The 12,643-nt window shown below is 42.1% G+C and overlaps 1 protein-coding gene across 3 annotated transcripts in view; it reads right to left on the bottom strand.

Moving 5' to 3' along the window:
• nlgn2b (neuroligin 2b) overlaps window positions 1-12,643 on the bottom strand; it is a 156,845-nt gene that overhangs the window by 33,818 nt on the left and 110,384 nt on the right. For 2 of the 3 annotated variants that reach the window (XM_031319988.2, XM_031319987.2), the window contains exons 2-3: window positions 10,616-11,367; window positions 2,150-2,203 (exon numbers count right to left, since the gene is read on the bottom strand). In XM_031319988.2, the coding sequence (XP_031175848.1) occupies window positions 2,150-2,203; window positions 10,616-11,132 (571 nt within the window). In that variant the 5' untranslated portion in view covers window positions 11,133-11,367. The remainder of the gene's footprint in view (window positions 1-2,149; window positions 2,204-10,615; window positions 11,368-12,643) is intronic. The other variant, XM_031319989.2, reaches the window with a different exon arrangement.

The following is a 12,643-nucleotide window of genomic DNA, read 5'->3' on the forward strand; positions in this document are numbered from 1 at the left end:
ACTCCTCTCTTTTCTACCTAGCCTGATAGTATCCTCCTCAATATCCCCTCACATTTAGGGATGTCACAATACCAAAAAATCTAGTAGTCTGTACCGATACTACCAAAAGTCCACGATACACGATAAATCAATAACACGGTGTGTAAAAAAAACCCAAAAACCCCAAAACAAAAACAAATGCTTGAACATTAATTCCTTTATTTAAACATTTGAACATTTAAAAAAAAAAAACACACAATAGTGGCAACTACAGATAGCATGATACAGTCATCAATACCAATACCAGTGAAATTTCATTCTTAATACCCAATTTGATACCATGGTTAAAAAAAAACTAAAACCAAACAATACATCCCATGTCCTCCTTTATAACGTGTATTTTAGGATAACACTTGGGGGGATAACACTTGTCTTAACTATTACTGTTTCGGTGTGGAGTGGAGGGGTTTGAGTGGAGGGGGCAAGGAGAGCGGGATTTACATTTCATCTGGAGAAAACGTCAGTCTTCTTGACCTGACAGCCTCTGCTCTGAAGCCTGGCATCACCACACAGCCAGCGTACAGTACCGTCTTCCATGAGTTCACCCAAACTCCCCGAAAGCAAGCAAGTCTGTTTCTCTCTGACATTGTTGTTTATCTCATAGAACCGGGCTGCTTAAAGTTAACTTAACTGACGTTATAGAGGTCCGCTAAAACAAGCGCTAAAGTTAGCTAATGTCAGCTATCGTAGCTAATTTCCAACATTGCTCTCTCATTCATTCTGCTATGGAAATCTCAATTGATTTGGGCATAAAAGATTAAGCCTGACTCAGCACTTGAATATTTTTTTTGCATCCAAACCCACACCCGAGCAATGCAGTCTCTTGCAAATAAGGTTCAAAAACAAGATGCTAATAATAGTATTTTCCAACAATGTTTGGGAACCTGTGTCCAATCCATCCACCTGAGCAATTAAGCGAGGAATTCAGCCCTACCCGAGCCCTACTCATCCTGTCAAGATCCATCAGGTGTCGGCATAAATGTCAAGCTCTACCAGTCTCCTACTGATCCACCCTCTCAATCTCTCTCTCTCGACATCTCTCACTTTCAAAGCTTTGTAAATGTCATTTCATCATGCACTTGTCTTCATTATGACTATTTTTTCCCTTCTCTCCCCCTCATTGCCCTCCCCTGTGCTCTCGCAGTGCTCAGCTTTTCCTTTTCTTTCATCTCTATTCTATCATTCTGCTCCTCTGCTAGGCAATCCTGCATGAATCCTTCCTTCTGTTTTCACCGTTAAGAAACCACACAATTGGATTAGCTACATCTGTCTCTTTTTAAACCATAGCAATTAGAGATGCAAGAGAGAGAATTCAATACCCAAATAGCACAGAGCCCAAAAAAAAAAGAAAAAAAGAAAAGCCACACACATAGGCACAAATTAGAGCACATGCACTCAGGCGTAGATGTGCACATGCGCTGTGCTGGAGTAGGCACACAATGCGCAAATGGCAATGTAATGCACACATAATGCTATGTAATATACAATATGTCTGGGCATGTGTACAGAAACAGATGCACACACTGTCTGCATAGATTTTGGCTGCATCAGTAAAGAGGAGTGAGAGAGCATCTAACTGCAGTGAACTTGAAAATGTAAAGAAATAGCAGATTATATACCAATATGCAGAAATCCTCCTGTTTTTGAAAGACTTGGCCCATTAACATTATGAAGACACATCAGCACACCATTTCATAAAGAGTTTAGTAAAAGAATAAAAGCGCAGGTGAAAAAGGACTGAAAATTGATTCTTTTAGTGATGCATCACACAGGATAGTCAGAACATCAGCGTGTGGTTGATCAAGCACATAGCAACCGAGAAGTGAAAGTAAATTTGCTGCCAGTGCAAGTACCCAAAAAGCAGCATTTGTGACAGTGGGGAATGAAGAACAACTGATTTGTATGTAGCTCTTTATGCTTTTTAGCTAAAAGTGTGCCTGTGAGAAGGAATGGCAGATTTGTGTGCTAATAAAGGCAGTTAACAATGGACACCGTAATGTGCGCATAGAGTGATGAGTCTAAGGTGATTATTAATACAGATACAAACACAACATTCCCCACAGAGCTTGAAAAATGGAGCATGAGGAAAAAACACATGCAAATAAAATACCTTCATCCCTCGGTCTGTTCATTGTAGACTCATCATGTTTTTTTGTGAGCGGACCTAAGGTTCAGAAAAAAGGGAGGGGGGAGAGACAAAAGACAAAATAAAAAAATTAAAGATTAGAAGAGAAAAATTGCAAAAGATAAAATGTTATGCTCTGTTACTTTTCAGTCGCTTTTGATAGACAAAATGTTTACAAGGATTATACACCGTTACCTCAAAAGATAACCCCAAACTCATCTGTTTTAACTGCTTAGGATCTAGTCATGCACTGCCTCGTAAATGACCCCAGAGGCCACTTCTCCTCAACCCTTCTCCCTATCAGTCCTGACACACTGTTGCTTTGTAAAGAAAAATCAATGAAACGAATCAAGCCATCACTCTTTTCGGTCAGAGAAGGCAAAGGAATGCCAAGATTCTCTGTATCCTGCTCTGGCTCAGGACAGTGTTGCAGTCCTAAAGCAAAAAGTCCCTGCATGATCCAGAGATACTCCATTGTTGAAGCACTGATGAGAGAGACACACACACACACACACACACACACACACACACACACACACACACACACACACACACACACACACACACACACACATCCTGAATACATGTGACCATGTATGTACTGTGTGCACAGAGAAATGCTAGCATATAGCCTGAAATGTTAGACTTTCCTGTTTTTCATATTTACACCGCCTGCAGAGGCTTGTGACAGGATTCCCTTCACCAAGGTCAAACGGAAGGCCCCACATTAAATTTTAATGGTAACGCCAGTTAAATGCTCCATAGGGCACAGCCAATAACAAGCATTTATCACGGTGACCAACCAACACCCCGGCGCATCAACCTTACCTGATAAGAATCCCATTCATTTGTTTTTTTTCCCTTGGTTTCTATCAGTGGAGCTTTCAATCAGCCCACAATTACCGCTGCGTTTTGTGTTGTTCTCAGTTACTGTCTACATCTGCACGTCTTAGAGGAAGCCATTAAAACACACTCACGTTCACACACGCAGCCGCCCACACATTAAACGTTCATGCACTACACAAAGCATGTTAACAGTGTCCTTATCATCTGTTGCTGTCCTCCTCGTACCCACCCAGCAGCACATTCACTGCCATCCGGTGGGAAGGCGTTGCAGCCTCTCATTTTAAAGAATACTCTACGTTGGGTTGCCAAGGGGTTTATCACTCTGCCATAGTGCTGCCGACATGTCTGTTTCTACCATTCTGCTGGAAACCTCACAGTGAAGTGAAGGCATATAGCCTTTTCACAGTGCTTTGCATCTATTGACAAAGGAGACAAAGAGCATCACTGCACTCCACCGTTATAATGCTGCTTTTCACTCATCCCTCTATATGAACATGGTTTCCTGATATAAAATGTTTATCTTCCGTCTAAATGGAAAAGGATCGATGCTGAATGGATTTGCTGCACCCTCCGAGTACCACCATACAGGCGCCTGATCCAGAGAGCGCTTCCTGCCATAGAGGGAGATGATACAGTAGTTGGTCCTGGGCTACAGAGCAGACCGGTAGACAGACCGGTAATGGATGGAAAGGCACATAAGTCCTCAGTCTTGTCAGCACTTCCCCATTACTTAGCACCACTCTAAAACCACACCTCGCCGCTTAATGGAGACTACTCTGATTTCACTCGTTCTCTAATGCCTTATAAAGAGCTAACCCATACGTTAGGATAAGCTCCGCTCAAACAGACATTGTAAGGGACCATTAGATTTCACCTTAAGACTTCACAAGTGCACCTCATCTAAACCGAAGTTTAAAACTAAAAACAAAGAAAAAAGTAATGTTGTGATTAGGACTACTTTCATTATCAAACCATTTTTTTTTATTGTTTAGTCTATAAAATAGTGGAAAGGCCAATTACAGTTTCCCGGAGCCCAAGGTAAAGTCTTGTTTTGACGGATCAACAGTCCAACAAGGCTATGAGTCTACAGCCATGCTAGCGGTTCTAATGGTGTACTTAAACACAGCACGGTTTGAGTTACTGTAAATGTGAAGATCAGCATGCTAACATGCTCACAATGACAATGCTAGCATTCTAATTAGTAGCAGGTATACTGTTTGCCATGTTTACCACCTTAGTTTTGCATGTTAGCATGCTGACAATTGCTAATAAGCACAAAACACAAAGTAGGCAACAGCTGATGCTGATGGGAATGTCATTCATTTTGCACATATGCTTATAAGTTGAAGTTATAACAATTCATCCAGAGAGTTACATAAATGCGTGTATCAAATTTTCATGGCAATCCTTTCAAGAGTTGTTGAGATATTTCAGTCTGGACCAAAGCGGTGGACGGACCGACATCGCCATCCCAAGAGCCATGGCTAGCATGGCTAAAAAAAAACATAGGTATTTCATTTATAATTGTATGATACTGGGAAAAGCAGCAAAGCTTCACATCTGAGATTTGAGCTTGATAATGACTTAAACAATTCATCAATTTTTTTGTCAGCTATATATTTGCATTGACTGACTTATGAATTAATCATTTTGGTACTGGTTGTCAGTATATTGTGGCTGCAGATCTTGATGCTGGCATTCCTCCACATAAATAGATAGCATTGCTACATGCTAATGTGGCCAGGATAATATGTTTTTATTTTTGATGATTTGCTTTGAAAGAAATGCTCATGGCAGTATCTAGGTCTTAACTTCTGACAACAAACTGCAGACTTTCGAAGAAATGCTTAAATGGATTAGACAAGACAAAAAGTAGGATGTAGCCAAAGGGAAACACACACGCTTTTAAAAAACATTTTCCCCCTCTGCCTCAGTAGAGAAGCCTGCCGGTAGGTTGACTGTTACATGATGTAATGGGCCACTGGTCACTGAAATACATTGGCCTATGTAGGAGCATTTTGCTTGGGTTGTCCCAGTACTGTTTGACCTAATGCAGCTCCATCTCTCAGTCAACCGCATTTCTGTTCGGTTCAGTGAGCTAGTGGCCAGAGCGCAAGCTGTCTACCGTCCCTCTCCATTTCCTCAGTGCAGTAAACGGGATGAAGCTGCAATATGTCATGTCTACAGTGGCCTGTCTGCTTGACAAGGTGTCAGACACAGCTTCGGTTCAACCCCCCTGCACCCATAGGCAGCAGCTTCCAGCACATGCAGTCCTATCCCCCTGCTCTCCATCTCTTCTACTGTGCCCCCAGCCTCCAGCTCCATCCTTGCCTCCACTGTCCTGCCTCCTGAAATATGGTTTTTAATAAAGAGCACGGTAAATGGCTGCTCCAGCAGCAATAAAAATGAAGGATCTTAGGCCCATGGCTGAGGAGTGTCTTGAGGAAACAGGAATTCAGTAATACAGTGCTCTTACCGAGCATCCTGGCCACACAGGAGTGTTAGGGTAGCACTGTAAAATGCAGTAGGGAGCAGGAGAGAGATAAAGGGAGAGTGTAAATCTCACTGCTCAATCCACAAGAACATTTGTGTTATTTACATTATTCTAAGGAGTTATTTGAATTCCATTTGAGTTGAAGAAGTAGCAGGCTACATAGTGGCCTAGTGGGGAAGGGCACAAAGCTCATTTGCATTCAGAACAGTGACCCCTTCTACCGCTATCTGCATATAGATGGCAGGGATGATTTCAGGCAGGAGAGAGCAGGAGGGGTGAACATGCAGAAAGAAAAGAGAGCTGTGAATTTTCTTTTGTCCAAAGAATAACGCAGAGAACATGCTCAGTCAGAGTATTTCTAGGTCTGAAACAGATATATCAGATAGGGGCACGATTTAAGGTAGAATGGGAAGATAACACATAATGCTGTACTATGGAGATTAAATGTGTCAAAATCAAGTCCTGCAGGCCGGATTTGGAACCAAAACATTTTGATCCAGGTAGTATGGTTCTGTGCTGCCAATTCATTTAGGCCCACCTACATCTGCCACGAGTGGCAATGCAACTGCTCGCTGCCAAACACAGCACAATACAACACTGACATCCTCCCTTAATTGTAAACATGACCATCACTTACTAGTTCCAAGTTAGCAAGCTAACCTACTAGCTAAATCAGCTTAGTCTAGCTGAAACATTACTATAGTAAGAGTCTACAGCCACACTAGCAGCTATGTGAGGCTATACTTAAGCACAGTAGTGCTTTGAGCTAAATGCTAATATCAGCATGCTAACAAAGTACAGCTGATGCTGATGGGAATGCCTTCAGTTTAGCAGGTATGTGGCCATAAACAACATATTGGACAAATAAATATTTTGACCAGATGATGGCACGAAATTAAAAGTCAGACACAACCAGTTGTTACAATTCGTCCCAAGAGGGACATGGGTCTCTGTAGTGAATCTTATTATAAATCCATCCAATGAGAAATCTTACTCAAAATCACACACGTCCCATCATTGTGGCAAGAGAAGAAAAGTCAAGGGATCACACCTGTCAGTGGGATACATCACATCACGGTCATCTCGGAACCATGAATGTCTGTACAGAATTTCACGGCAATCCATCCTACTGTGGTTGAAACACAACATGTCAACATGCTGGTGGAAAGTCAGGGCATCACCAGAGACAGAGGGATAAATCCTCTGGGACCATGGATGTCTATACAAGATTTCATGGCAATCCATCCAACAGTTGTTGCAATATTTCAGTGTTGACATTATAGCTAAAAACCTTAATGCTGAGCTGAAGGCAAACAATTTAAAGACAGGCAGGAGACCAAATACTATTTGGCATGTTTCATGCCATCAGGACAAGCGCTGTGCAAACCGGTTGCATCCCAGCAAGCAGACTGTGTTGAGCTTGTGACTTGTGCTTGTTGGGACCATCAGAAAGGGGATTAAACTGACCTCTGAGAGACATGTAGCCACAAACAAAGGGATTGCGGCCTTCAAAGAAACATGTGCCTTTCTTAAACAAAGAAAGACCTGTGTTACTGTAGCAGCCTAAAGTTCATACCTAGATGTTACCTCCACGTGGAGGGGGTTCAAATGGCCGGAAGTCTAAGAACTACAGGCGTGTAGTTCCCACACCTTCAAGAACACTCTGAAATCCCATTGGTCAAGCGGACTTTGAGCGCACCAGGTGGCGCATCCTAGAAGAAAAGTGAGGACATCACGTTTTCTTTTTCTTCAAAGTCGACCATAGCTTCTTCCCCGCTGCCTTTGGGAAGAAACTTGCTTCTCCGAAGCTCGCTGACGAGCGAGAACGGACCCGTTTTACCGTGGAGAAACACAAACTAACGGACTGCACACTGAGTAAGTTCTGGGCAGATGTAGATGTAGTGTTTTATTAATGAGTGAAGGCTAATGTTGCCATTGTTTTGCCATTAATGATTTCGATTAATAAGTGCTACCGGTGCACGTCTGATTATTAATCTGATGGTGACCACCGTGTCCCATTATTGGCTGTAAAGGCACCACTGATCACGGTGCATTTGTTGATATGAATGTGTTGAATAATGTCGCTTGTGTGAAACCGTTAATGCTACATCGCTGCTCCTTCCACAGAGTTTAGTTACTGTTCAGTGAGATAATAAGCTCCGCTGGTCCGTCTGGCTACAGCCCGCGAAGTGACGAGAATGCCACCCCATGGTCCTGTGTAGACCGACGGAGCTGTGTTTATCTCCGCTAAGAATCAGCTGTTTAGCTCACCAGAGTTTGTATAATAAACATCCCCTCGTTCAGACAAAATTCTCAGAGCCTGCCCTAACTTCACGTTAGTCCAGACCTGAGTGAACGAGAGGATTGGTCATTATCGATAATCAAGATCCAAAGTGTCTTTTCTTTCTCTAAAACGTGCTTTCCTTTCCTCTTTTACACTAACCTAACATACACACACATTTACACACGCGCGCCATTTTGAACAGCTGGCCAACAGCAAGTCATGTAAGAGCATACACAGCTTCACAACTGCGCTTCGTGGAGCGTCTCTTTATCAGTAACACGTTAGCTTGAACAGCTAACCGGCTAGCCGCTAGCCACGTGGCGCTGCAACACAGCCCACTACCACTCTCTTGGGGTTAAATAGCGTTTGTGTAGCTCATGCAAGCAACAATTTTTGATGTTCCCGGACTACAAAGTGTCCCACATCTGGCGGTGCTTCATCACGTGGTTTAGCTACCCCAGTGGTCTCGTCACCTCCCCCCTCCTCCTCACGCACTCACACACCCGCACACACACAGAGACATGTCTGCTTTGCTTTTGTTGTAGTTTGAAAAGGGTATATAGGTTTCTTGATTGAAGAACTATTGATTGCCAATTGATAATTTGGAAGTAAATAAATTCTATTATACTTTAAATTGCAGTTGTTTGTGATTATTTGTGTATTTGTTGTAATAACTGCTGGCTAAACAGGTCCGTGCTTGAATTCACCCTTCTTTTGTTCCTTCAAAGATACCAGATAAATTAATCAAATTAATTCAGATCTGTATTTTAAAGGGAACACCACCTATGAGACTGGTTCACAGCTCAGTTATTGGTCCCTGATTCCAGGGTGGTGCCCCGTTTTGATTGTTTGTCAATTTGGTAAATTTATTAATACACATATTCATAACTTTATTAATATTGATAAAACATCATCATCAGTGATACTTTGCCAATAATTGGATCAGTACCCTTACCAATTCCCAACATGCTCTTCTGTGGTTAATCTCTATGCTTAAAATCAACTTATAACAGAACACTGGCAATCAAATTTGATGAAACAACTCACACAGTCTGTGAAGCAGACTAGCTGAGTTTTCAATCCTAATAAACAATGCTTGTAGGGACTCTTTTTTTACTCAAACTTTAAATGTGCAATATGTAATATATTTACTGTATTAAATCCAAAAATAACCACAATATGTCATCAGACAATAAGGTAGCATGCTAAGCTGAAATACTATGTTTTCTGACAACAATGCTAAAGCTAGTATTTTCTCCTTTGAAATTTCTGTTGCCGTGACGGAATTTCTGTTTGTGTGTTGGTATCAACTGCCCATTCTGACAGCCCGGTCGGGTTGCCAGATGGTCTGTAAAAACCCAAACCAGTGCGCGACAGCTGTAGTACAGCCATGGAGGCAGCAAACAAAAAACGGGATCAACGAAAATAGATTCTACCCGACCTAAAAAACTTCGACAAGTTTCTTAGTTGCATGACCAGAGACGTAACGAACCCCGGCTAAATATTGGAGATGTATTTGAAAGATGGAGACAACTTAGAGCCCGAACTTGACCCTACCCGGCCTGCCGATATTTTTAGGTGATCGAGACAAGAAATTCTCCTATATGGTTCCAGGGCTTTGATTATGTTGCTGCCTTGATCTGTTACCCACGCTATTCGGCTGGAGTTTTTTTTACGTTTCTTCATTCGGATCCATTTGCGATCCATTCCATTCTGAATAAACAACCAACACAGTTTACATGCTTTGTTGCATTATTCATTAAGATAATTCTAAACAGATTTATGTAGTTCAAACAACTCAGAATTGTGGTTGAGAACGTCAGTTATAACGTTTTAAAAAATTGTCGGGTTTAATTAGATAATTACAGTTAATGTGTCGGGCCGGGCCAGGCTCGGACACAACGTGCACAGGCTTGGGTAGGGTTGGGCTTGATTTTTTGGGCCTGATCTAAGCTTTATTGACAATGTGTAACGTTAGCCTGTTAAGGGGCCGTAGCCGACAAACGGTAAAGTAATTTTAACTTGACTTAACTTAACTTGAACTTCGAGTCTGGGGAGGAGGGGGGCGGGGAGACAACTCTGTCCAGTATTTTGAATTTGGACTACAGTAACTATTTTAAACGCTATTTAGTCATGACAATTAATTGCCATAGCAAAATACCTAAGATTTGAAACCAAGTTTTCAGGGGTTTAAACCTTGTTCTTCTGACATAACTGCAAGTTTAACACCATGCAAACTATTTGCAAGCTTGTGACAGCAGTTACGTGTAAAATGTGGTGTGTTTGATTTCAGAGGCACTTCAGTCTCCTTCAGTCTCTAGTTCTCTCTCACACACAGGGCAAAACATATCCTTGGGGACAGCCTCAGCCTTATGTAAGCAGTGACCCCTGACAATAAGTGACAGATTTTGACAAGCAGACAGGGCTACATGTTAAATCAGTCTCACTCATTTGCACACCTTATCCCCTGGGAATAACACAGGAAACTCTACATCAGCCTCTCGGTGAGTATGTGACATATGTAGTATACAGCATACACACTGTAACCGCGGCGCTCTCATTCTACCAATGTATGTACACTTTCCTATGTTAAGAGTAGTTAAAATGACTTGAAATTGACAAGCAATTAAATTTCAATCCTTATTTCTTCTTCCCAGCATCTCTGGTACACTGGTCTAACTTGATACTGCAGTAATACTTGGTATTTCCACTAGCCATTAATCTGTTTCTAACTTTTCTGCTTTTCTGACCCACTATGCACAGTTTAACAGGCCAAGACTAACTATTTCTCTTCCTATGTCTAGCACGAGAGTTTTGTCTCACTCACCATCTTCAGTGGGTACATAGATGTTGAGGTAAAGGCAGTCCTCACTCTGGTTCTGAACATAGGTTGCTGCAGCATCCAGGTTGTCTGTGAACCACACTGGTAGCATGATCTCAGGTAAAACCCCGTGGACATTCTGGGGACACACTGGTGCAAAATGGGTGGCATTGCGAATCTCCTGCCAGGATCCTGGAGCTTCAGGAGGCTGGAAGCGGCGCTCGCCGACAGGTGCGGTGGCATACGGCACACCTAAGTACTGTTCCACGGGGCCCAAGATCTCATTGTTGAGCTCCTTCCTGATACCACGGATCTTTCCATAGCCAGTGGACACTATGGGGTGTTTCAGGTCAACCCGTTGACACGAGGAGAGGGTGAGGTGTAGCATTAGTCCCAAGAGCCACAGCAGACAGTGATTAGCAACCTGCTGAGAAGTATAGTGGTGCTTCCCGCCATAGCCTTGGTGGCTGGCAGCATTGAGAGGAAAAAACAACATGTCCAAAATAAATGCTCTTTTAGTCATATCACTAGGACTTCAGCTGGGTGTGAAGGAGGATCACAAACTCAGTGGGTTATGGGAAATAACAAAGGCAAAAAGAGGATTTGGGGACAAGGACAGGTTAACAGTTTTTCTAAGGTGACATGGTGAGGCGGAGGGACAGGTAGCATTCTCAGGCAGACTCTGTGGTCTCATCCGTCTTCCTCTTTGGATCCTCCTCCTGATGGGTCCAGAGCTGCAGTCAGGACGCCAATTATACCTGGAAGACACAGAGAGGTTGCAGGTTTCAGTCAGTGTGTGTGTGTGTGTGTGTGTGTGTGTGAACACAGGTATAGGAATGTAGGTGTGCTCTTTAAGCCCTGTCAGTGTGTTTTAAAAGGCACAAGAGGGCAATATGGGTAAGCTGATTTTACTTAAAATGAAGTGTCTAGTAATAATGACCCCTGACTGCAGGTGTAGTACATTTATATTACCCTGAGGCTAAAGTTTGCCATTCTGTCTACCAGACACCAAGGGTTATATCTGTCATGTCATGGGATTTAGTGGTCTTGAAGATAATTGATTTAACCTGAAAATATTAATGTCAGTGAGAATTTAAGCACTTGACTAAAATGTAATTCCGCTGTGACACAGCATGGTGGAATTACCCTAACACCAGTGATGCATCTACAAAGAAGCCAGCTATGCAGACTTCATGCACAGAACTACTGGTTCAAATGAAGCAAACAATGAGCAACAATCACTGCTGCTGATAAACTAGTGCAGCGGAAATTGTGTCAAAATAAAAAAGGGGGTATAAATCTTCATTAAATATGTCTTTACACATTACTCAGTTGTTGCCACTGTGTTAATATACCTGTTCAAATGTCATATTAGCCAGCGAGCTCATTCATTGAGAGCCATGCACATGTAGTTTCTGCTTTTTCCATTTACTTTTTTTTGTACCACTGTATCAATCTTGACACAAAGTTGTAGTGGCATTTGTATGCTGCATTTTATATTTTATTACCACTTTTCCTTATAAGTAGCTTGCAGTTGGCCAGTCGGGCTAGACTCTTTATTTCCTCCTGTCTGGGATCAGTGTCTTGTATTCTGATTGTGTCTAGTGTGCATTTGACAAATGACATGTGTCTCAAATTCAAATTTTGTCATCCTTGCTGAATATGCAAATAACCATGTACATCACATCTACAAACGCGGCTTGTGTTATGCCTCCCTAATGCATTTTGGGTGTAAACACACAGCTGCTGTATTTAGAGTGGTAAACTTGTGATCACATCACCCCAGGCACTCCAGGGTGCAAAGTGTGGAAAGAGCCACAGGTACAGTAGTATGGTAGGTTTGGAAAATTAAATAAGTTATAAATTATACATAAGTTACATTTTAATGTGCTTTAACATGCATTCTGAAATATTGGAAATACAGGTTGCCAATTTATTAGCTGAACATGAACTCTAGAATGTGTCCAACTAAGAAGAACTTGAACTTGCTGGGTTCAGTTATTACTTGAGAACAGAAGCTTACAATAAGCATGT

The sequence above is a fragment of the Sander lucioperca genome, chromosome 13 (assembly GCF_008315115.2).
Source record: "Sander lucioperca isolate FBNREF2018 chromosome 13, SLUC_FBN_1.2, whole genome shotgun sequence".
In the NCBI taxonomy this organism is placed as follows: domain Eukaryota; kingdom Metazoa; phylum Chordata; class Actinopteri; order Perciformes; family Percidae; genus Sander; species Sander lucioperca.